General features: G+C 38.2%; 2 protein-coding genes across 2 annotated transcripts; both read right to left on the bottom strand.

Annotated features, from left to right (window-relative positions):
• Nucleotides 1-1286: 1286 nt before the first annotated feature.
• LOC122646752 (TPR and ankyrin repeat-containing protein 1-like) lies at nt 1287-5195 on the bottom strand. The gene is made up of 4 exons (XM_043840353.1): nt 5048-5195; nt 4417-4770; nt 3906-4143; nt 1287-2098 (listed from the first exon to the last, which is right to left on the bottom strand). The coding sequence occupies exons 1-4, from the start codon at nt 5174-5176 to the stop codon at nt 1386-1388; spliced, it is 1434 nt and encodes a 477-aa protein (XP_043696288.1). The 5' UTR covers nt 5177-5195; the 3' UTR covers nt 1287-1385.
• A 7033-nt stretch (nt 5196-12228) lies between these two features.
• Nucleotides 12229-23745, bottom strand: LOC122645223. Its single transcript, XM_043838553.1, has 7 exons — nt 23192-23745; nt 21598-21919; nt 20145-20379; nt 15540-15640; nt 13583-13708; nt 13112-13464; nt 12229-12793 (listed from the first exon to the last, which is right to left on the bottom strand). Exons 1-7 carry the CDS (start codon nt 23743-23745, stop codon nt 12229-12231), a joined length of 2256 nt encoding a protein of 751 aa, XP_043694488.1.
• Between the last annotated feature and the right edge of the window lie 1644 nt (nt 23746-25389).

Below are 25389 nucleotides of genomic sequence, written 5' to 3'. Positions count from 1 at the left end.
AAAATGCCTCCCACAGTTCAGACAAACTAAACTAATCACTACAATAAATCTTAACACTAAAACTGGCTAATAGTCCTTGACGGTGAAGTTGGACTTCACAAGCCATTCAAATGTCCCATGCTTATCAAAAAGAAGTAGCATGATTTGTCCAGCAATAAAATCATATGAATCTTGCAACGATGCATGCATATCATTAGACCAATGAATGCTTGACCTAGAATTCCACTCTCGGCATGCAAGAGACTCAATAATAGAAGCTTTGGTTGTGAAAAAGTATCCTCGGCAAGAAGATATCCAATACAAAAGGTGTTCAATAAGATATATGTAACAGTGAGGTGACATATAGTCAGATTCCATCTTCCAGGTCATGCTGAAAGTATCTTCCAGAGCCAGTTGAAGCTTGTGGACTAGAAAGATCTGCGCAAATCCTGACCCCTTATTTTCTTTTAACTCCTGAATGAATTTCTCCCAAGGTGCATTCACACTAAATCTGATTGAGATCTTCTGATACAGTCGATCTTGTATATCTCCAGAAAATAAGATCAGCATCACCACCCTCCCAATTTGCCCATATGTTGGCTTACCCTTCAAATCGATGTTATCAATTATAACATCTTTAAGTAAATCCCTAAAAAGAGAGGTCTGCCTCCAGGCAATCCAATTCTCAGCCATTGCTTGCCTCCAGTCCTGGGGAAATAAAATATTAAAGAAACGCACTCTAGATGACGCAAGGAATTTCTGCACTTCATGTAAACGATATTTCCTTAAAAGTAAATTTGACTCAATTAAAAATTTTGATACTTCATATGTGTGAAGAACAACTATTCCTTGGCAAAATATTGGGAAGAACTAAACTTAGAAAAATTGTAAATGGCTTCCAGTCTTTCCAATACTTTCATACCAACAAAAGATACTTCTTTACACCAGTGTCTCCTAGCAGCAGAGATAAACTGCGGAAGATTGAGACCAAACAAGTTTCCATTTCTCCAAATTTCTTTTTTATCAATTTCTTTGACCCAATATGCATCAGAGTTCAGCAACTGGTAGATAAAACCATGATTATCTTTCTTCTTTCGTACACCCAAATAATCCAAGCAAAACTGTCCATGGTCCATATATTCATTCTTACGATGGGATTCAATAGACTGGAGGTAACGAAATATGTTTTCAACCATTCCCTTCCAATAGTTCCAAAAATAAACAAGCGTTTCAAAAGAGACCCGGTTCTTGCAAATGGTGTTAAACACATGATTCATCTGATCCAGTATGACTTCCTGTTCCCACTCATAACTAAAAGGTTCTCGCTGAAAATGAAGACCAAGAATTTTACGAGCACAGATATATTGAGCTAAGAAACTTTTCAATTCATGGGAAGCCCTTAAGAATTAACCCATTTCTAACAAGCTGACCTCCTGGATTAATAATATGGTGGCCTCCACGTTGATCAATTTATAGAAGAACTCTGATTTTCTTCTTGCAATCAACTTGGCTTTCATTAAGAGTTTTTCCTTCTGAGGAAAATGGTTTGGTGGCCATCCTTTGCTTCCAAAGCCCCAAAGAGACATTCCAACAACATAAAAGAGAATGAGCCTCGATGCATTTTCAAAATATCCAGCCTTCTCTAGCATATCAGCCTCACAAAGAATATCACCTTTCAGACTTGCAATGCTGGCAGCTTCCAAAAAGTTCCCAAGTTCTTCCTCCAACAACACAAGCTCAGTCAAATAATTCCATGACCTCAAGAAAGTTCGAATGGAATCAGTAGAATAAAATGTCCTCACATACTGCATTATACTTTCTGTATTTTTAAGCTTATGATAGTAACTTGCACATTTCTTAAGGAAAGCTTGTTCCATTTCATCCAAATTTTGAAGTTTTGCAACTATATCAATGGCAGGAGTTGAATTTTCTGTCCAATATTTAAGGAATTGCAGTCCCTTGTCAAAGAGTTTTCCCTTTGTGCAAGCATCTAAGCACTTTGAGAAATTGTTGCCCCTAGCATATACATCAGCAGAAAGACTCCAACATTTTGCCAAGGAAAAACAGTCGCCAGCATCCTCCAGCCTTGATTCCCCAAACTTCTTCATATAAATCATACCTGCATCAGTAGGAAGCTACAAAATAAGCATTGTAACTGCTAATCATGATTGCCTTCCAAGCAACCATAGGGACAACAGAAGTAGCTTGTAAACACAGACTGGTTACCCTGCATTTAAAGTGTCAAAGATCAGATATCTCTTGCAAGAAAAGCGCAGCATCCCAGATTGTTGTAACCAATCTTTTGATACCCACAGGACATACAATATTTCATCCTTTATTCCCCCCCCCCCCCCCAGGCCAAACACAACAAAAGAAAGAGGATTAAATGTATAATTACTCCTGAAAAGACTAACTTTCTAGTGAAATCAGCGTTTGCTACAGAAACTCTGAAATCATGTTGATGCACCCACCACATGTAATGCCATTTCTTGGCACCAAGGTTCCAAGTTACAGACAAAACCTAGCCAAAAACTGGTAAGTTTCGGCTCCATGTTTCTACTGCTGGTTATGTGGCTTAAATGGCTAAATCACATCCCGAAACTTTTAGTAAGCCCTATTTTAAGTTCTCTAAACATAGCGGAAACCTTAGATTGTAAAAACACACACCCAAAATGATGGTTTGGCCTCAGACCCTAGGTTGGTAATGTACGTTGTATGCTGTTGTATACTTTCTCTTACATAACCTATTCCACAAAAATTTTTGTACTAGAACAAACATAATTAAATTAATACAACTAAAATATGCATTAGGATTGAATAAACTTAAAATCATAAATGATTTAATAATTATCAACTGTTATACTTGGTTCATTACAAACTTTCTGAAGAGTGAACAATACAACCAAGTTTACCCTTTATGCATAAAATTGACTTTTGGGAAAAGTGACATAAATCCAACTTTGAATCTTGCAAAAAACTTTCAAATTTGCAAATGTTATCAAATTAAACATAGAATTAAAAAATAAAAAAAAAAAAGGAATGGAATCAGAGAACCGATAATCCATGGTAGAGAATACAGAAAATGGCCTCAATGCCAATGAGCATGTCAGTCACTACAGTTATTCAGAAGAATTCAAAAAGATAATTGGGTATCAAGTATTACAATATAAATTGAGAAATTATAAGATGTTAGTACCACAGTGGTGAAACTTCTTAAACAAAGAAATGTTCTGCTGAATGTATAGTAATAAACAAGAGAAATTATGATATATGCCATCAGTTTGAAATTTTAAATTAAATCTTGTTAGTAATGGATGCTTCATCATTGACTACTAGATTAAGGTGTCCTGCCAGGGTACTGTTATTTTCTCAAACTACTACAGCAACCTGCATATGGTAATGATTATTTAACACAATTAATTTCAATCCCAAAATTCGGTTGCTAGATATTTATTTTTTTCTGAATGAAATAGTGGAAATACATAATTAAACTTGGTTGTCAACATAATCAATAAAGTGCTGTCAGTGTACCCCTCTTATGGAGCAATGTTGGATGATACTCTAATCACCAGAAATTATAAGACAGGAAAGACAGGAATACGTCCATGAGTTTCTCTCATCTTTAATCCGTTTACTCCATCTTTTAATTTTTCTAACAAAACATATAATGAACGAACTCATTATAAGAGGCAAAAAGTGCCCATTGCATGTGTTACACATTAACAGATTAAGATCTAAAACTTGCAGCCCATTGCAAAGTCGAATTACATTAAACCCAAAAATAGCATTGATCGTTCAGTAAGACAGGAAGAAATTACCAACATAAATGGTCATGCGAAACAGATAATCAAAGACGTATGAAACAAATTAAAGACAAAAGTACAGTGGATAGGAAAAATATGAACAATCGATAGAGCATCTCATACCTGCTCTCTTAAAATTCTCCAACTCAATAAAACACTTGGCAGCAGACTCAGCTCTACCAATTGCTTCATAAATCTCTGCAGCTTCTAAAAGAGCACTACACCGCATTTTAGAATTAGAGCCATGCATTCGGTCAGCAGCAGCTCGAAGGCCAGCTGCTTTAGCCCATTTCTCCCTGTATGTGTCTCCAGCTCTTTCAAAGCACATTGTAGCCATCTCAAAATTTCCTTCATTAAATAGCTGCGAAAAAACCAAAATTTGTATAAATGGTAAAAGTAGAATGATCAAAACTATTCTCTTACATTATCAAGCAAACTGTAATCAGTGGAAGATGCAAATTAATAAACAAGAAAATTATTTCGAAAAGATAAATTCAAGAACAAATTGCATTAGATCTTCTGGACGTGTGGAGAAATAGGCCTAAAATGGATGGTGGGTCGTATGGTTTGGATGGGCCGCCAAACCCACAAAAAAAGAAGTGGAGAAAAATAATAATATAGGCCAACTTTATACCTTTATTCCACGTAAATGCCAATCTTCTTTTCTGCTTGCAACTTGCATCGCCTGTGCAAGTGAATCATCAAGTTGTCTAATTTGCACCAGGCACAAATTTTTCCAGTAATCAAACATAGGATTGGACAATGCCTCAATGTTCTCACAAATCCACAACCTTTGCCTTGTACGAGTTATAGCCACATATAACTGCTTCAATTCAGAGCAAAGAAGACTATGTTTTGCCATATTGAAACTTGGAAATGACCTTGGTGTAGAGGCATCAAGCATATCCTGTTCTTTCATATATTCATACACAACTCTCCACTGATTTTTCAAAGGAGATGACCCAAAAAAGTTGTATAACAGTACATCCTGCAACAGCAGAGAATAAGGACTAAGTTATCAATCATACAAATAATCCATGTAATCGGACAATGGAGTACAGTACATACTCTGCTATTCTACAAAACTAAGTTATTTCTCATACAACAAAAGTCTTTTATTTGGTACAGTATATGGAAGAGAAATCCAAAGTAGGCATTCATAGTACACATTTGAAACCTTGCACCAACTTAGAAGACTTAAAAAATGAACAAGACACTGAAAGGAACTTCTGTTTCATAAGATGGAATTTGAAACAAATGCACACCTGAAACTCAAGCCCTTTGCACTCAAGTATTGTTAAAACAAGAGTGTGTTTTCCAATATGGTCAGAAACTTCCTTCTTTTTAGAATCATCACGTACCAATATGACCTGCTCAGCTCCAAAGCCAATCATACGTCCTCCGGTTGTTCCATTATTGCCAAAAATAGTTAGGATTTCATTTCCAGAGTCAAGTACAATAGGAGCTTCTCCATATATAGGACTTGTCTCAGGGCTTAGAACATCAATAGAGTGTGGAAAGAAACGATACAAAAGATCAATCACACTCTGTGCCAGATTGAGAACACCAGCATGGGTTCGGAAGTTCTGGTTTAAATGGAAAATCTCTGAGACACAGGGTTGGCTACTTCTTTTCCCTTTCTCATTGCTATCAGATCCTGATTCCAAAAGGAACTCTTTGAAGAACAGTGATCTTATATCTTGGAATCTGAAATCAACCCCCCTGGCAATAGTTTGGGCAGTATCTCCAGCAAAAACAAAGCCATCAGAATAATTTCTGCAAATATATTGGAAAATAGCAATCTGCCTCATGGTGAGATCTTGGACTTCATCAATATAGACCAAGTCCATTTCCTCACCTTCATAGCTTCCACCTCTCAATCGGCAATGAAGGTCAATAACTAAATCAGCCAAGTCAAACCCACCATTCGAAAGCTTCTTCTTCTCATAATCAAGAAAGATATCATAAATTACCTCCCTTCTTTCTCTACTTAAGGTGGACACCCGAACTTCAGAAAGGGCAAGATAATCCTTTCTGCTAAGTTTACCATCTTGTGCCTTGGCTGCACCCATTCCACCTTTTATATGGGAAATTATCTCAGTAAACACTATGGAAGAATCCAATTCCTTTGTTAACTTACTATTAAAATGTGGCCAGTATAATGAATTGAATCTTTCATAATGAACCTCTTTCATTCTAATGAAGGCTTGTAAAGCAACTGAATTAGAATTTCCTGCTGTACCCACAACAAATTTATTTACATCATGAAATCTATCGAAAAATGAGTTTTCCGTGCTTGCATCAAGCATCATAAGAAACTTCTGAAAAGTTATGATTAGAGGGTAGGAAGTAGGAGTAACATTAACGAAAGAGTCTGGAATATCCTTGAAGACATTTGTGTCATCAATATCATGCATATCAATTGAATTTGCTTCTGAAAAACTTCCTCCACCGGTAAAGCTGCACATAGCATAGATTGTTTATTAGCAAATAAAACCATGCTATGCAGACATTGTTTCCATCAATGAACTGACAGGATCTATGATATGCACATTAGCAGTAAGCTGATAAAATCATGTATAGAAATACAAAACATTAGAAATTCATTTGCATGCAGACATTATGGACCTTGTGGCCAACTAAATATATTTACTTTATCATCCATAGGTCGATGTGTCTTCAAAACAGAATGAAATGATAAAAAAGCACTCGTGTAGCTGACTCATTTAGTTAGAATGGGGATTTATTGAATTGACCTGAATCTAAAGAACAAAATTCATGTATGTTATTCATAAGGACACATTATTTCATCAGACCATTATATTAGTTCAAAATTAACCTGATTACTTGTCCAGAAAATCCAACAATAATAATTCTTTTCATACATCATTCTCTGTATTTGTTCAGAATGTTGAAGACGAGAAACCATAAGCTTAGTCTGCAGTATTGACCAATATAGCCGTTCTCACTCTTGGAACGTGCTATATTGGTTCCCTTCCATTTATATTTCCTACCATGTATTGTGCATCCCATTTATATTCCCTACCATGTATTGTATTGATTTGTATATATTTCCTACCTTGTATATCCACATGTGATATGGACTGTTTCCTATTATCACATGTGGGATCTTGACCTATTGGGGATTCTCTAATCCTCTATTTATACTCCTTGTAAACCAATTGCTAAGATTGAGAAATAATATCCTAATTACCTAGTCCAATATGGTATCAAGAGCCTAGTTGCTCAAACGTGCTTTCCTTCCTATCTTCTTCCTTTTTTTTTTCCATTCTCCATGGCTGGAGAAAACGATCAAGAAAACAACACCACTCCAACCGTGGACAGCAGCACCCTCACCACCCTTCTTCCCTCTGGATCCCCATCTCTTCATCATGCTCACCATTACCTATCTGTGAAACTCACTTAAAAAAACTACCTGTTCTGGCAAACCCAGATTGAACCCTTTCTCGATGGCCAAGGCCTGTTCGGCCATCTAGATGGTACTACACCTTGCCCAACCGATCCTACTGCTGCAATCACTTGGCGACGACAGGACTCATTACTGCGTAGTCTACTCATCTCTTCTCTCTCTGAAGAGGTTTTTCATTTAGTTCTTGGCAAACGAACAAGCCAGGAAATATGGGAGACGCTGCACACTGCATTTTCCTCACCTTCTGAGAGTCGAATCATGTCACTGACCATGGCTCTACAAGATCTGGAACAAAAACCTGATGAATCGGTCTCCCCTTTTCTTCAACGTGCGAAGACCAGATCTGAAGAATTAAGTGCTGCTGGACACCCACTGCGTCAGAGCACCTTCAATCTCCACATCTTCAAGGGATTGAAGTCAGACTTTAATGACATAGTCTCTTCGCTCCTGACTCGCACTACTCCGCTGCCTTATGATGACTTCCATGCGATGCTGCTCAGCTACGAATTTTTGCATGGTTCTAAGCTATCGAAACTTGATCTGACTGATGGTGGTTCCTCCAGCACTCCTCCCTCTGCCAATCAAGTACAAAAGACCCAATCTCAACAAGACAGCCGCCCTCCCTCTTCTGGCCGTGGAGGTGGCTCCTGGCGTGGTCGTGGTGGCCGTGGTAGAGGAGGCCGTGGCCGATCTCAAGGGACAAAGTTATGGTGCCATTGGTGCAATAGGGACACCCATGACACCCTACACTACTACAGTAAACCGAAACCACCAACCAATTTTTCCTTTCCATCTCGCCCCCCTTCCCATTTTCAATATCAACCCAATACCACACCCGCAGCCCACTACACAAACTACCATGTCCAATCAGCCCCACCCATCCTCCCTACACCTACCTACACACCCACACAGCCACTTCCATGGTACCCAGACATAGGTGCCACCCATCATGTGACACCCGATCTACATGCATTATCATCCTATGATCCATACACTGGTTCAGATTCCCTACAGGTCGGCAATGGTAAGGGTATCCGCATTTCTAATATTGGTACAGCATCCATTTCTTCTCCTTCCTCATCTCGTAATTTTCTTTTGTCTAATGTTTTGCATGTCCCTTCCATCTCTAAAACTCTCCTTTCTGTCAATCGATTTGCTACTGACAATGATGTCTTTTTTGAATTTCATCCATCTTGTTTTTTTGTGAAGGTTCGGAGAACCAAAACTACAATTCTGTCCGGTCCGAGTGATGGCGGTCTTTACACAATTCCATCGTTCATGGGCTCTCCTTCGGCTCACCTTACCTGTCGCACTTCTCTTGATGGCTGGCATTGCCACCTTGGCCATCCTCATGCCCAGCTTGTTCGTCATGTCGTCAACCAAAATAATTTACCTTTTGCTAAGTCTTCTTTAAATAATTTATGTACTGCCTGCCAGTTGGGTAAAGCTTGTCGCCAATCTTTAGGCGAAACATTTTCTCGAAGTTTATTTCCTTTGGAACTGACTTTTAGTGATGTTTGGGGTCCGTCCCCTTCTCCCTCCCCTGCTGGACACTGCTATTTCATTATATTTGTTGATGATTACTCAAAGTTTATATGGTTCTATCCAATGGTTCGAAAATCTGAAGTTTTTGGGATTTTTATTGCATTCCAAAAAATGGTTGAAAGGCAATTTGATAGAAAAATAAAATCTGTCCAAACAGACTAGGGTGGGGAATTTCGGACCTTACCAAAATATTTTGTTGATGTTGGGATCTCCCACCGTCTCCCTGCTCCTCACACCCATGAGCAGCAGGGTGCTGTGGAACGCCGTCATCGGCACATTGTAGAAACCGGCATATCCTTATTGGCCCATGTATCTGTTCCTAAAACTTATTGGGTCTTTGCTTTTGAGACTGCGGTTTTCCTCATTAACCGCTTACCATCACGTGTCTCTTCAAGGGTCTCTCCCTACCAACTCCTCTTCCAACGTGTTCCCAACTACTCCTTCTTACGAGTTTTTGGATGTCTATGTTTCCCTCTTCTCCGTCCACACAATGCCCACAAAATGGACTTTAGATCTGCACCATATGTATTTTTGGCTTATAGTCCCTCTCATCTAGCATATAGGTGCTTGGACTGATCTAGTGGTCGAATTCAAGTTTTTCGACATGTTTCATTCTCTGAAAATGTATTTCCTTTTGCATCTCTCCCAACTGCAACACCGCCATCACCCCAGGTTCAATTACCTGGGCTGCTGTACCCACGACCCTTGTGCCATTGCCGCACCCCACCACCCCACCACGAACCATCAACCCACCGAAGGAAACCCCATTGCCCCACCAACCTGCATCACCATTATCACCTCCACATGGGCTTCAAAGCCCTATGTCCAGCCCTCCATCACCACCACAACGGACTCGACCCCTTGTAGATCTCTACCAAAAACCATTGCCACCTGCCCATAACCCACCACCACCACCATCTCATCATCCTATGCGCCTGCGTTCTCACAAAGCAGCGCTTCACTCACTTCCTACCTCACAAACCCAACCCATTGAACCAACTTGTTTTTTGTAGGCTGTCAAGGTTCCCGAATGGCACACTGCCATGACTGAAGAGTTTAATGCTCTCATTAGAAATGGCACATGGAGCTTGGTACCACCATCCCCAAGTCAGAATTTGGTAGGCTGCAAGTGGGTCTTCCACATTAAACGGAAGGCTGATGGGTCAATTGAGCGGTACAAGGCCCGTCTAGTGGCTAAAGGTTTTCATCAGCAACAGGGGGTGGACTATGGTGAAACCTTTAGTCCTATGGTGAAACAACCCACGATTCGCATGGTTATCTCATTAGCAGTTTCTCAAGGCTGGCCCATCAGACAACTTGATGTCCAAAATGATTTCCTGCATGGTGAGTTGACCGAGGAGGTTTACATGGTCCAACCACCTGGTTTTGAAGACAAGTCCAATCCAGCCCATGTGTGCAGGTTACGTCGGTCACTTTATGGCCTTAAAGAGGCCCCTCGGGCTTGGTTCCAAAGGCTGACCAGGTTTTTTTTATCTACTGGTTTCACTGCCTCTAAGGCTGACACATCCTTGTTTATCTCTAGACAGGGTGGTTCGGTTCTTTATGTGCTGATATATGTTGATGATATCTTAGTTACTGGTGACTCATAGGCCAATATTTCAGCCTTGCTGGCCAGCCTAGCTAAAGAATTTTCTATTAAAGATTTGGGGTCGTTGCACTACTTTTTGGGCATTGAAGCCTCTTATAATCGTGGGGGGCTGGTCTCTCTCAGCAACGCTACATATCTGATCTCCTTGATCGTGCAGGCATGAAGGACTGCAAACGTATATCTACACCGATGCCCACTTCTTCCAAGCCATCGGATTCAGGGGGTGCATCTTATTCTGACCCCAGTCACTACAAGTCTATCGTGGGTACACTTCAGTATGTCACCCTTACTCGGCTAGATGTGGCCTTTGCAGTGAACCATGTCTACCAATTTATGCACTCCTTGAAGCATGATGACCGGAGCTTAGTAAAACGGATTCCGAGATATCTTAAGGGCACTATGTCGCATGGCCTTCTGTTTCAAAAGTCACCATCATTGACTCTTTAGGCTTATACAGATGCGGACTGGGCCGGCAGTCCTACTGATCGGCGATCCACAGGTGCTTATTCCATATTCTTAGGGCCCAATCTAATTTCATGGAATTCACGGAAACAGAAAACTGTGTCCCGCTCATCCACTGAAGCCGAATATAAAGCCCTTGCTGATGCAGCGGCTGAGTTGATCTGATTACAGGCCCTATTCAGGGACTTGGGATCCACAGTGCACTGCACCAATCCTATGGTGTGACAATATAGGTGCTACATATCTCTCGGCGAATCCAGTTTTCCATGCTAGCACCAAGCATGTGGAGATTGACTTCTACTTTGTTCGAGAACGGGTTGCTGCAAAGTCTCTGCAAGTTCAGTTCATATCGACCCATGACCAAATAGCAGACATATTGACCAAGGCGCTGCCCACCACACGATTTTAGTTTATGAGAGAAGCTAAAGATCCGCCACACCGGATCTTCATCTTGAGGGGGTGTATTGACCAATATAGCCGTTCTCACTCTTGGAACGTGCTATATTGGTTCCCTTCCATTTATATTTCCTACCATGTATTGTGCATCCCATTTATATTCCCTACCATGTATTGTATTGATTTGTATATATTTCCTACCTTGTATATCCACATGTGATATGGACTGTTTCCTATTATCACATGTGGGATCTTGACTTATTGGTGATTCTCTAATCCTCTATTTATACTCCTTGTAAACCAATTGCTAAGATTGAGAAATAATATCCTAATTACCTAGTCCAAAATACAGAAAGTAATTATCATTTAAATTAAGTGTAGGAGATGCCATATATTATAATCAATGTTCTACATTTTATTCAGTGGAAATTAAAAAATTACACAGTAGATTTTCAAGGGCAAAAATACCTGAATTATCTGTGCTATGGATTCACTTGTCACCTTCAATCAACATTTCGAGAATAAATATACCTACTTCTCTAAATAAAAGGCAAAGGTTAAGATGCCTAACATCCTCTTAAGCAGGGATAAAAGATCATCTAGAGGATAGATGAAGACTGAGGTTTTTTGTAAGCCATCAGAGAACAATATAACTACTTCTCCAATTAGTAATTACTATACTTAAGTACACCAGAATTATATAAATGAATCAATAGATGTTCTACTAGATACTTTTTTCTTTAGTTCTAATAGATATGTCAATTGTATCTACAATATCACAGTAGTTATTTATTTTAATTGTATCTAGCATTTGTTTATAGGGAAATAGTCAAATAGTAGTTTTGTGTTTTTCCACCATATTTCTCTCGTCATCTTAAAATCTGAAAGAGCGGGATTGAGATAAAAATTGGCATGTAAGTAGAGGAGGGTGGTCCTATCTGTCCATAAAATTTAACTGCCTGCCACATGACAGATAATACCATGCTAAACAAATACATCAATGTCTAAGAATTAAGAACTGAATTTATGCACCTTTTCAACTGAGATATTTGCTTCTTGACAGCAGAACATAATTTTGGGTTAACTGTGACAAAAATCTGTCGTAAGACAGTGCTGCTAGCTTCTCCAACACTCTTCACAATCTCATTTGCAATGTGAACATCCTTACTTTTGCTAAACTTCACATCAGACTGTCCTTCTGAGGAAAGGTAATGTTGTTGCTCCTTTTGGATCAATTTCATTGTCAAAACAGTGGTTTTCCCTGTTCCAGACCTTCCAAGGATGAAAGTGTTATTAGGGAAAAGAATAACCTCCCGCTCCTGATCTGTTACTTCAAATGGAAGGTCAAGTTCACTACCATCAAGTCCAGAGAGAAGATGCGAAACAACACCTGATGATAAGGAGTAGAATTTCATCAGTAGCAAACTCTCACTCAACCTTGAATTTTCAACATAGCTTCTACCCTCAATGTTTTCATAATTTGAAACCTTCCGAAGTTGTTTAAAACATATGTTCCTACACCGAACAATGTTGTAAGACCTTGGCCAGCTCATGGGCACTTCCAAATTCCTACATGCCAAAAAATATTTATAAAAAATTAAAATAACTAGAAGTGAGCTACCAAAAGCCTCATTTAAGTAAAGGTATATTTCTTTTAGTCAAACCAAATGCAGAACATTAGCCAAACAAGTTCAGGATACGCGGAACTGAGAAGCAAAATATTAAGAAACATTCATATATAAAGATATGTGGGAAAGCACATAAAAAAGATCCATACTGAAAAGTAGAATGAAAAAAGAGAAAAGAAGACAATATCAGAAGTCTGCCACTCTTAAAAAAATAAATAGAAAATCAAAATGCATATCTGAGAGAAAGAAATCAACATACCCATCCGTGCATTTCACATTACAGAGATTAACAAAATCATCTGTTAATGCTACAAAGAAGCTATCCAGACGTTCAACCAGTTTTGGAATCTCCTCAGGAGGTAAAATATCCCAAATCTTCAAAACTTGCAGGTAGCATTCATATTTCATAATATCAACGGAACAAATAATACGCAAATTTCCAATTTTGAACTGTTTCACAAGCTGTACAGACCTTTCACAATTGGGATATACATTTGTTTTTTTGGGGCGCCATCCACTGGAGAGCTTCAGTAATAGATAAATCACTGATTTCTTTTTTTGCATCGACTCCAGCTTCACAAAAGAATTCCTGAAGTTTTCACTGAAAAGAACCTGCAATTTTAGAGATATTTATTACAAAAATAACATGTATACGTCTTAAAAGTTCACACTTCAACTACACATTGAAAAATATTATAGTGAGAGAAGATGAATTTTTTAATCTGTTTACCTTCCACCTTGCATTTCTGAAAAGTATCGAGTCCTCATTAAGTAAATCATCTAGTTGGTAAAGCTCTTGCTTGACCTGCATTATTGCTTTCGCCAGATCTTTGTCATTATCAGTAAAACTTGAGGCCTAGCATAAGAGTTTAATGGTTGACCAACACATCAAGGAGAGATGTGGTTTGCTAAAAGGTTTCCAATTGGTAAACATGAGACATGATATATTATCATTGGAATCAAATTCATTCCACCAGCAATCAAACTACACACAAGAATGAAATTCAGGAGAGACTAAGATAATATAACTAAGAATCTAAAATACAGCTCTTGAATCATCCATGCTCAATGTTACAAGGAGTCCAAAATCTCAACTCTAATTTATTCATTAGATACCGACTGCAAAACTCACAAGGAGATGGTATTCTTGGTTTAGAGTGAATCAGTGTTTCTAATTTTCTATACCAAAAGGTTGTTGGTTGCAGTGTGATTTTGAGGATAATTAAGAATTTCCAACTACGAATATTCCACAATATAAAGAAATTTTGAAAAGTTTAAAGTATACCAACTAAGAATATTACCAATATTTAACTTTGTGAACTGCATAAATTGAAGCTCAAGAATATTAAATTCATCCCCATCAGAAAAAAAAATAAGACATAGCCAAGGATATCAAAGGAGTTTATAAACAATACTAAGGACATTTTTTGAAATGATACACAAGGTATAGTTAATTTGCTCTCAACTAAGAATTATATGGTAAAAATGCATGTGGCATTGCAACAGATTGGAAGATGGTGGGTAGGAACCACCACTTTGACATCGTCATATTCCTTTTATATACAACGTACCTAGTTAAAATCACTTTGATTTTAATTCAAGGTAATAAATTTGTCGATGACCTTCTCTGTGAAATAAAAAGGCTGGCAGATCATTCAGTGAGGGAGATATTCTTATAATTGGATCATCAAGAGCTAAAAAACTCTAACAACTGTAGAGATGTTGAGAGTTATAGTCGCACATCGGTTATCTAGGACATTGAATGTGTCTTCATATATCATTGAGCTATGTCCACCTAATAGCTTAAGTTTTTGGGTTGGAAAACACATATGGTATTTTGTGGGCTATCCCACTTTATTTAACATGGCATTAGAAACCAACACCGGTTGTTATTCTCACTAAGTTGTTTGTCCATGTATAGAGCTAGGTATGCCAAAGCTATACATGATGGGAAGTGTTGAGATGTTGGGAGTTATAGAGTTGTGTCTCAAATTACTTTGTTCAGGTCCTTGGCGCATTCATATACTTGAGGAGCTCCCTCCTACTTGGTATCAAAAACAAGTTCGTTTGTTGCCCTCCTTAAGATGTATATCAACGTGTATGTAGAAGCTAGACCTAGGGTGGGAGGGTTGAGATGTTGGGATTTATAGAGGTATAGTCCACCTGGATTTTCTAGGACCTTGGATGTGTCTTAATATACGGGGTTATCTCCATATTTCATCTTACTTACTGTAATCCGCAAATGTGTGGCATGTGGTCTATTTAATCATTTTAATAAATCTCTTACTCTAGAAGAATTGCATGATGATACTCAGCTTCGGAACAACTATCACCCACATGACCTGTCTCCTCAGAAATTAGCATTTGTACTACACAAGTAATGATACCTTTAAAGATCAGGTCATGAGAAGAGCAATGTGATGGTTATTGAGGTCAACTTCTGATGCCTTTAATGAAGCAGGATGTGAAATAACAGGCAGCATAAATGCTCCCGAGCAGGCTAGTCGATCTAATTATCTAACTATACAGGGAGACATGTTTAACTGGCCATGGGAAATAATAAATCTGCTGCGTTATATTTCTGATTTCATCAAACAGTTTAGCTATTGTGTGTTGTGATAAGTAGACTGTTAATCATGTCGCAAATTTTGTAGCTAATGGATTAAACGACAGAAATGTATGGGTACGAATTGTCCACTATGGCTAGGAGACTCTTTAGATAAGAGTGAAATACTACATGCTTCTATGTAGTTAGATGTTACTCTATGTTTGTCATTAATAAAATTTGTTTTGGTTTCAACAAAACAAAACAAAAAAGTGTTTACAGAAGAGTTCAACACAGACAGTAGATGTGTGAGTGAGCCTAGTCAGAATCAGTATAGCTTCTAAGTCAAACAGCAGTCGACCAAATCAGACGAATCAAAGGAGAAAGATTGTAGAAAGAAATAGTTTCAAACAACCACCGGAAATCAACTAATTAAGCAAACTTGAAAGTTCATAAACTATACATTTGATTAGACTCACCATATAGAACAAAACATGTGATAGAACTCCAAACCCATTGTTGTTAAGAGGAAGAGAAACACCTTCCTACTACATATAGGTTTAGGGTTTGAGTAAAAGGGGAAGAACACAGAATGACCCATTGAAGAATTAGTCTGGAAGCTGTGACTCTGATGAGTGATGACTGGAAGAGCACAAGGAAGGAGGAAACGGTAACTAAACGAAAAGAGGTTTAATGACGTTACAACCCTCACGTTTCAAGCTGGTAAAGCGGGTTTTTTTTTGTTTTTTCTATAACGTGTTTATGCAATGTGGGCTTATTTTAAAAGCCCATGAAAAAGTATAGTTTGATGGGCTGATTATAGCCCATCCTTCTCTTCTTAGATGGATCCACAACACTGGTATAAGGCCATTTTATTCCCTGCTGCTGTCTGTAAAGATTAAGGGAACAGCTTTTACCATTTGTTTTAGAATGGAAGATTGTTCATCTTAATTTACTTGTTGATACTTGAAACCCCATTGGTTACAGTTTGATGGGCTATGATTATAGCCCATCCTTCTCTTCTTAGATGGGTTCACAACACTGGTATAAGGCCATTTTATTCCTGCTGCTGTCTGTAAAGATTAAGGGAACAGCTTTTACCATTTGTTTTAGAATGGAAGATTGTTCATCTTTACTTGTTGATACTTGAAACCCCATTGGTTAGGGTGTCAATTGGGATTTGGAATCAAAATTGGAACAGACGGTTTAAAACCATTCAAAAATGAACCAAAGAAAAATTGGTATGATTTGGGCATCTAGAAAAGGAATCCTCCCCGTACCGTATTTTGGTTTCTAAGGTATAACTAGACGATACACATACTGACCTATACCAAATTGTCTATTTCTAAACCGAACTGAGAATACCCATAAATATTTTTTTTTTTGGTAAAGGAATACCCATAAATATTTAGGGATAAAGTTCTCTGCACTGTGAGAACAGGCATACATGCGCGGTGGGCAAAATGATCGGCCCGCCCCCCTATGACCCGCCGGGAAACCCCATGCGCCTAGACACATGGGTGGGCGCAATGACCACCCTACCCCCCTGAGTGATAGGGCCATGTGCCTGGGCGCAGCCTGCGCTGCAGCACAGAGAACATGAGCCCTTTTAATCTCTTCCATCACTTCATCCCTCAATTTATTCTTTCCTTTTTCTTCCAGTTGATTTTTTTGTGTTCTTAAACTAGTGTTGATTAATATGCAGCAACAGAAACATGTCAAAACCGAATAAAAATCGAAACTCGACCAAATCGAATCAGTACGGTTTTAGTATTGAAAATAGGTTCATGGGCATTCTCTACATTTAACCGAACCGATTAGCACCCTTACAATTTTGATCCTAGATGTTCATCTTCTTCTTCTTAACTTCAAGGGCAAGGTTTGATCTTTCAAAATATACAAACTGAAATATGAACTTGTTTAGCAGATCAGACATCATAAGCAAGCTCGTTCAAGAGAAAGAAAAATGGGTAAAAACAATATTATTCAAAACTAGCCAAAGCTATTTAAAAAAAAAAAAAAAACCAAAGAGACCAAATTATTTTATTATTAGACTATAAAGAGAAGGAAGAGGTGAAAATGGCAAACTTGATCATTGAAGACATCTTCAAGTCTCCAAGAAAACAGTAAATCGATCAAGTCTGCATCTGTTTGCTTTCCTTTCTTCTTAGATGAAGATGCCTTCTCCATCTTCTCACACCTCACCTAAAGCTGAGAACAGATACTTTCTCAGTATCACCTTCAATGAAAGAGAGAAGTAGAAAAGGCTTAAGAACGAACTGTTTCACCAAATAAACTATTCTTAAGTCCTCCAACAGTGTTAATAACGTTTCGCATCTATTTCATAGCCAAAGTCAAATCGTTTGCTCTTCCCCACGCATTATTAGTACCATTCACTCAACCGTTTACTCTTACTCTTCCCCATGTATTGCCATTTTTTCCATTAATTGAGACCGGATCGTGTCCATGTACAAGTGTACAACTACCGTCCAAGGCTAATCACATGGAATCCATTCCTCATGTGGGTTCCACAGTAAATTTTATGTGAGTGACCCCAAAGGGCGTTGGACCGTATTTGTATAAGGACAATTGACCCCTTTAATGCTTAGGTTCTTTTTTTTTTTTTTTTTGGTTTGGAATTGAAAAGTCATATTAAAAAAAAGAAAGCGGAATAGAACATTACCCAATCGTACACTAGGTGCGACAAGAGACATAACTGCCTTGGGACGCCTGAAAATCCATCTTTACATGGGGGTAAGGGTAAGGCGATCATTTCTGGACACTTTTTACGCTAACCCTCCATTAATTACATTGCATACACATGCATACACATTTACATGCATGGCACGCATGCATGTACTTCACAGATTTCCCAAGACACATGACATGACATAGTTGGTGTGCCCCCCTTATGTAGGTTAGGGCAAATCACAGTGAAACCAAACCCCTTGATCATGTACATGATGGCGGTATTACAATAGGATACATCATCATTCTAACTATTCAAAGCGCATTGGCAGGTGATCGGTATATCTGGTACGTGTTCCTTGCCAAGGGTGATCAACCCATGCATGTCCTAAGTCACCCTTGTGGATGGTGTGGGATCATGTAGCAACCCCCATGAGGGGTGAATTGGTCTTTTTAAAATTTTATCGGTTTAATGCTCAAACAAAGAATAGATTCTGAGTGTGGAAGTAAATAAGGGTTTGAGCGAAATTTGTAAAGAAAAACCAAAGAACAACTAAAGAGAGAAAGGGACTCATCAGTTTATAGTGGTTTAGGAAGCTTTCCCAACCTCCATTCCATGGAAATACTCACACTTCTTGCTTTTCACTGGGTATTTTAACAAGTATCAATTAAATGCTCAAACAAAGTACTAGTCAAAATCTGAATCGGTTTTGACTAACTTAAATTCCAACATAATTCCAAGATGTTCTTAAATCAAACCCACTCAATTATAGCTATATTAGATCTCGAGGTTGGTCTACCAAAAGATTCTAATAAAGGTATACCATTGTAGATTAATTTAGATATTTTGGTTATGTACTACGTGTCGATGGTGCAAAAATCACTTTATATAGAATTTTACATGAAATATAAATAAAAAATAATATATATAAAAATCTTAAATCCAGAGATGTCTTCAAATATGGTCCTTGATAAATGTATCCTATGAATCTTTCGAACCACTTTATAGAATGTAACATCTCCTGCATAACTTGGTCTTACACAAGGCACATGATCCTTGTTGAATTGTCACTTACTACTAAAGATGGAAGGTCATGAATCTTGACCAACCAAGAAGTCATTGTCATCATGTATACTTACACAATCCATAACATTGGATAAATAATTCATTAATATCAAACACATTCTCATGGTTTAGTTATCACCAAAAACCAAATAAACAATTCATCAATAGACCCAGTAGTACTCCTCATCTCTACACGCAGGAAAGGACCAGGTGGATTTCTCAAAAAGGATCTATTGTCCGTATAGAGGTCTATTTGTAGTGGCGATTTGAGAGAGGTGTGAGTAATTTTGGGCAAATTTCAAGTTCCGTGGTTTGCTATTGGTCTAATTGGGGATATATATGAGTTACGTGACCAGTTTCAAACTTGTATCTTTCCACATCATGTGAGGGAAGTCAATTCTTGTGTGGATGTCCTGGCAGGATTTCTATATACGTGTCAAGAAATCCATCTATGTATAAATAGTCTTCCATAGGCATTGTCCGCTTTTGTTCGGGCTGATGCTAATGGGAAGAAATTCGTTAGGATGTAAATCCGTTTTTTCCTTTTTTTATAATTATAATCTCTCTTTATCCAAAAAAAAAAATTTGATACATAAATAGAAATAAATGATTTACGGTCACAAATCATAATAGATCCTCAGTTTTATCAATATCAATTTATTTTTATTTATATTTATGAGAAATAAGGATAAAAAATGTCTCAGAAAAATATAGATATAAATTGGGAGAGGGTTCTCTGACCAAGAGCATATGTCATTTCATGTGAGGAGAGAAAGCTAGACACAGAGGTGCTAGCATACCCTACCCAGCAATTCAGAGAACCTTTTCCTATATATTATATGCATCTACAAGTTTCTACTCACTTTCTATCCAAACTTTCATTTATTCTTAGGGTTTTATTTCAAACAAACTTGACTTTTCCCATTGCTCTACTAACTGGAATAATCATATTCTTGATATTTTCTCATTTGTTTCCCTCTTGAAGGCTTTTGGAGAAGGAAGCCAGAGTATTCATGTCAGCCCTATAGTGCTTCAGAGTGAAATCAAGAAGTTGCTGCCATTTGAAGTCTGGATACAACCTTGGATGTTCCTCATCAACCAGCTCACTTGGTGGCTTCACCACCTTCTCCGGCTTCGGATGCAGAAAGAAGACAACAGATTTCCTTGGTTTTTCACTGTTGACCACAGCTCTGTGCAAGCAACTCTTGTATTTCCCATTTGATAGAGCCTAATAAGATGTAGAACAAAACAGTGTTTTTAAGGATCAGTTTGGGATGCAACCCTAATTGATTAATATCATATTTGAAAAAAGAAGCATGTTATATTAAAAGGGCAAAAAAGTAAGGTTACAATTAGGGGTGTAAGTTTGACCCTGTCGGTCTGAGCCCGCTTTGAGCCCGAACAAGGCCTGAGCTTGATTTTTCAACCCTGAAGGCGGGTTAGGGTTGAAATTTTCAGGTCCAGGGTCAAGGTTGAGTTGGGCTAGGGTTGAAGCCTCGGGCTAAGCCCAACCCGGCCCAGCCCTGTGTTATGTTATGCTTTACAATTTATTAATTACATTTCACATTTTTTATAGTATCTAATTGACTAATTGTCTATAGGTTTACCAAAAAAAAAAAAAATACTAATTATCTATTGAACAAAAGTATTTAAAATTTTAAGATTGGGATAAGTTTTTTACCCATAGAAAAGTTAATAGTCAATTGAGTATGAAACAAACCAATACCCAATTACATGAGACTAGTCAATCAGGAAGCCCTAGCAAAAATCAGGGTCAATCAGGTCTAATCCGGCCCAACCCAGCCCAATTAGGATCAACTAGGCCGGGCTGGACTGGGCTAAGCCCGACAGGGTTGGGCCCGGGCTGAGATATCTCAACCCCGACCTGTTTCACCCCTAGTTACAACCTTGTTGTAACCAAGCTTACTGCTTCGAGAAGTTACCAGTTCAACCAAAGAAAGAAAAGGAACTATATCGACCTTTAAATTGGCCACAATCTAGTCTGAGTCTTCAGACCGTGCATTTACCATAAAATAGCTAGGGGTGTTAAAACCTAGTCCGAGCCGGTGAAACCGATCTTTATTGGATCAGCTTTGGATTGGAGTAATGCACACCTGAAACCAAACCGATACCAACTTAACCCGATACCAGCCTAAAACTCATTAAAAACATATTTTTCTTATGATTAAACATACATTTATATGTCAAACCGAACCCACACCAGATTAAAACCAAAACCAACATAATAGCAAATCAATAAGAACCCGAAACCAAACTGAAGCTTTCCTAATTGGTTTGGTTTCAGATTCTGCCTTACCACAAAGAAACCGACCCGAATTGACCTATTGACACCCCTACCCTCAAATGTTATTTCTCATTTAACCCTCTTAATGTTATTTATGAGTAGGAATGCTTCAAAACTGTAAATATATGTTAAAAGTCTTACCATGAAGGCGTCTCCAATGTTAACAACAAATGCATCAGAATGGGGGCTTATGGAACGCCATTCTCCATCAACAAGTACTTGCAGACCACCAACCTCATCTTGATGAAGGATTGTTAAAGGATTTGGATCGGAATGAGGACCGGTTCCAAGTGTAAGATGAGGTGTTTGGCATTGCGGATAGTAGTTGAGCCTCAATATCGAATCATTGTTTTCGAAGAACTCCCGGAAATGGCTCCGGCCAACACCAAGACTCATTCCCAACAACTCCATGATCCAAAGTGCAAGAATATTCATTTTCTTGCCATATTCCTGGTATACCTTCCTAAAAAGGAAGAACACAAAACATATATGAGCAAAGATTGAAGAGGGCAAAAGGACAAAAGGGTAGAAGAAAGCCGGAAAATAATTCTCTCCAATTCCGTAAAAGTGTACAGTGCGGCGGCAGTTCGGGGTGGAGATGTCGACACTTGGTAGTTCGGACATTCAACGATGCCGAGCTCAAAAAGAAAAAATACGGAAGTCAATGAGCTCGGATTGTTGGATGTCCGAGCTGCCAGGTGTCGACATCTCCACCCCCAAACTGCCGTACTGCACACTTTAGAGAATTGAAGAGGATTAAAATCCGAAAAAGCACCTCGCCAAAAAAAAAAACCAGCTACACATTTCCTTTCTAGTTTCTAGTTTCTTTCAAAGAATGGTATTTTCAGAGTTACGAATACCCTTTTTTGGGTTCAGCCAGAGAGTTTAAATGTCTATCATGATGAGATTTTTCTTACACAATGGGTGAAGAGAATCTTGGTTCTATTTTCAAAATTTTTTTTTTTTGGATGAAAATTTTCAAAAAGTTACTTAATTTTCTTTCAATGTGTATAATGAATCTAGGATCGAGTTTCCCTACACCCACGATCTAATTCACCGAGGGATGGAAATGGATACCGGGAGGATATTTTTGAATATACTAAAACCCTAGAAAGGATTTGTAAACCCTAAGATAGTGGGTGAACCATCCTCTATGAGTGGAGGAAAACTTTATTCATTAATCTATAAATTCACAAAATCCAATTGCTAGTTGAACTACTACTATATGGCCCAAAAAAAAGGCCCTTGAGTTAAGTTGGTTATCAAATGATAAAAAATAAATAAAAAATAAAAGATGTAGGTGGTAGAGGAACGTTAGTTATGTCAGGCATAGCATGCACACCACCCATAAATATAAACAGATGGCATATATGAAATTACATATGGCAAGCGTACGCTATACAGTTGGATAACGTTCTTTTACCATTATGTTGGGCGATCCTAAAAATGGATCAATCCAACAGATCGAATCAAACATATGGCATATATGAAATTACATATGGCAAGCGTACGCTATACAGTTGGACAACGTTCTTTTACCGTTATGTTGGGCGATCCTAAAAATGGATCAATCCAACAGATCGAATCAGCCCGATTCGATCAATCCATATCAATATCTATATTGATATCAATCAAAACCCGATACCGATCAATTCGATTTCTGATACCTATGACCATGGTAGCAATCAAACACTCAAATTTAGCCCTAATAAAAATTATTGGAAAAAATTCTCACCCAAAATCATCGAAGCTTTCACCTAAGACATCCAAGAAATATTCCTCAATGCTGTTACTGTCATTCAAATAGCGAAGAGAGAGTGTCTCCTTCCATGGGAGTTTTGTGGAGAATCTTCCAGTATAGCTACTTGTAAAACCAACGCCCTCACCAGTCTTTCTTTGAGCCACTTGTTTTTCATGGAGTGGCATCTTGAAGAACAACTCCAATTTTTCATAAACTTCGGCTATAGATTGATCATCAATAACGTTGTGATTAACGATCATGAAGAACCCATGTTTCTCGCAAGCCTCATTGACCTTCTTGGTTGCTTCCATGACTGCAACTGGGTCTCCAAAGAGGAAATCACCCAAGTTGATGATCGGAACAGGAAGTTCTTGTGCCTCTGCTGAGGGTTTTTCTTCATCAGGCCATACGAATTGCACTGGTATGTTGTTGGACTGGTACTGATGAACCATGGAAGCATCAAAGACTATAGATTCTTCCGCCGGCGGCAGCACCACCGGTGCCAAAGAACTTTTGACCATCGGAACTTCGGCAATGGAATCAACCATAATTCTTAACTTTCAATTTTGTTCTGTGAATTTTACATGTTCCACATTACATATATATAGAGCCAGATCATCTCTGGCGCGCCAGCCCCTCCAGTGTGCATCCGACGGCTAGGTCGCATCCCAGTGTACTGTCAGCCGTTGGATGCGACTTGTAGGGGTTGGCGCGCTGGAAAGGATATGATTCCCATATATATGGCATAGCAAAATTGTAAATTAATTAATGGGAAAGGATTTCCTATACGGACAGTGTGCAGTTTCATGGCTTGGAGGAGAGGTATTATGAGAAATAGTAAAACTAGGGGGATATATAAGACATTTTACAAGGGGTAGTGCTACAGTTATCTTTGTCTTATGAGGGGCCGTGTCAGCATGCAATTTTGAATTTAAGCTGGCGTTGTGCAATACTTTTCCCCTTAATTAGTATCTCATTAATGGTGCTAGTTTTGGAAAAAAAAATATTAGTGGTATATTCTAAATAAATTTAAAATAAATACAGTTTCCTTAAGCCACAGTGAAATAGATCACCATGCAAGGCTTCAGATGGATGTGGGAGGGCATTTTTGAGAACATACTAAAATTTTAGGATGATGTGATGAACCTTCACCACGTGGTGAAGGAAAACTTTTTCCATAAAAAAACAAAGTAATCAATTAAAACTTTATAATTAGAAAACATTAACCATGGCTAAGGGAAAGAAAAAATTCATGTTAATTGTGCTAGTTTTGGAAAAGTTAACTGGTACAAGCTGGATTCAGAATGTAATCACATAATCTTCTTAATTGACCATAACCTTCAAGGAAAGAGAATTAATATTTGTACAGCTACTACCACAAATGTGGAAACTTATATTTCTTCATAATTTCTTTAGATGGTTTAACATGAGGGGAGTTAGGAACTTATAAATGTTAAATATTTATTTGGAACAAAAATGGTAGGGCTTTTTGCCTCTTTAGAAGGTTCAAATCCATATGCGGTTTACGAGCCACTATATTCCAGTTGTTCAAAGCACTTGTTTCACTCATGATCTCGTATTCTTGGCAATTTTTTTTTGTACACCTACTACAACAAATGTGGAAATTTATATTTCTTCATAATTTCTTTAGATGGTTTAACATGAGGGGAGTTAGGAACTTATAAATGTTAAAAATTTATTTGGAACAAAAATGGCAGGGCTTTTTGCCTCTTTAGAAGGTCCAAATCCATATGCAGTTTACAAGCCACTATATTCCAGTTGTTCAAAGAATGGCAGGGCTTCTTTCACTCATGATCTCGCATTCTTGGCAATTTTTTAGGAAAAAAGATCTATACTTGGTGGTGTTTCCTACACCCTCTCACAGGACACCATGAAAGGAGGCCTCTATCTCCTGGGTAGATACCCAGACGTGCTTTCCCATTGGCCCAGACACTTGTGTAGAGACTATGCGATCGAGTAGAGATCTCTTGCCCTTTTTTTTAAACTAGAAAACCTTTTATCGATAGTTACTAACAGTTTGGACTCTGGAACATTCTTAGACTATTTGCCATTTTGCCTACACATGCATTCGCAACTAATCATATGCCCCATGGATAGATGAGGGTTCTCATGGATGGCTATGTTACGCCGTTACATCATGGTTAAATAGATGACATTTCACCGTTAAAAGT

This window comes from Telopea speciosissima, chromosome 11, assembly GCF_018873765.1.
Source record: "Telopea speciosissima isolate NSW1024214 ecotype Mountain lineage chromosome 11, Tspe_v1, whole genome shotgun sequence".
NCBI classification, from domain to species: domain Eukaryota; kingdom Viridiplantae; phylum Streptophyta; class Magnoliopsida; order Proteales; family Proteaceae; genus Telopea; species Telopea speciosissima.
The sequence above is the reverse complement of the archived record's forward strand: the minus strand, read 5'-3'. Positions and strand labels throughout refer to the sequence as shown.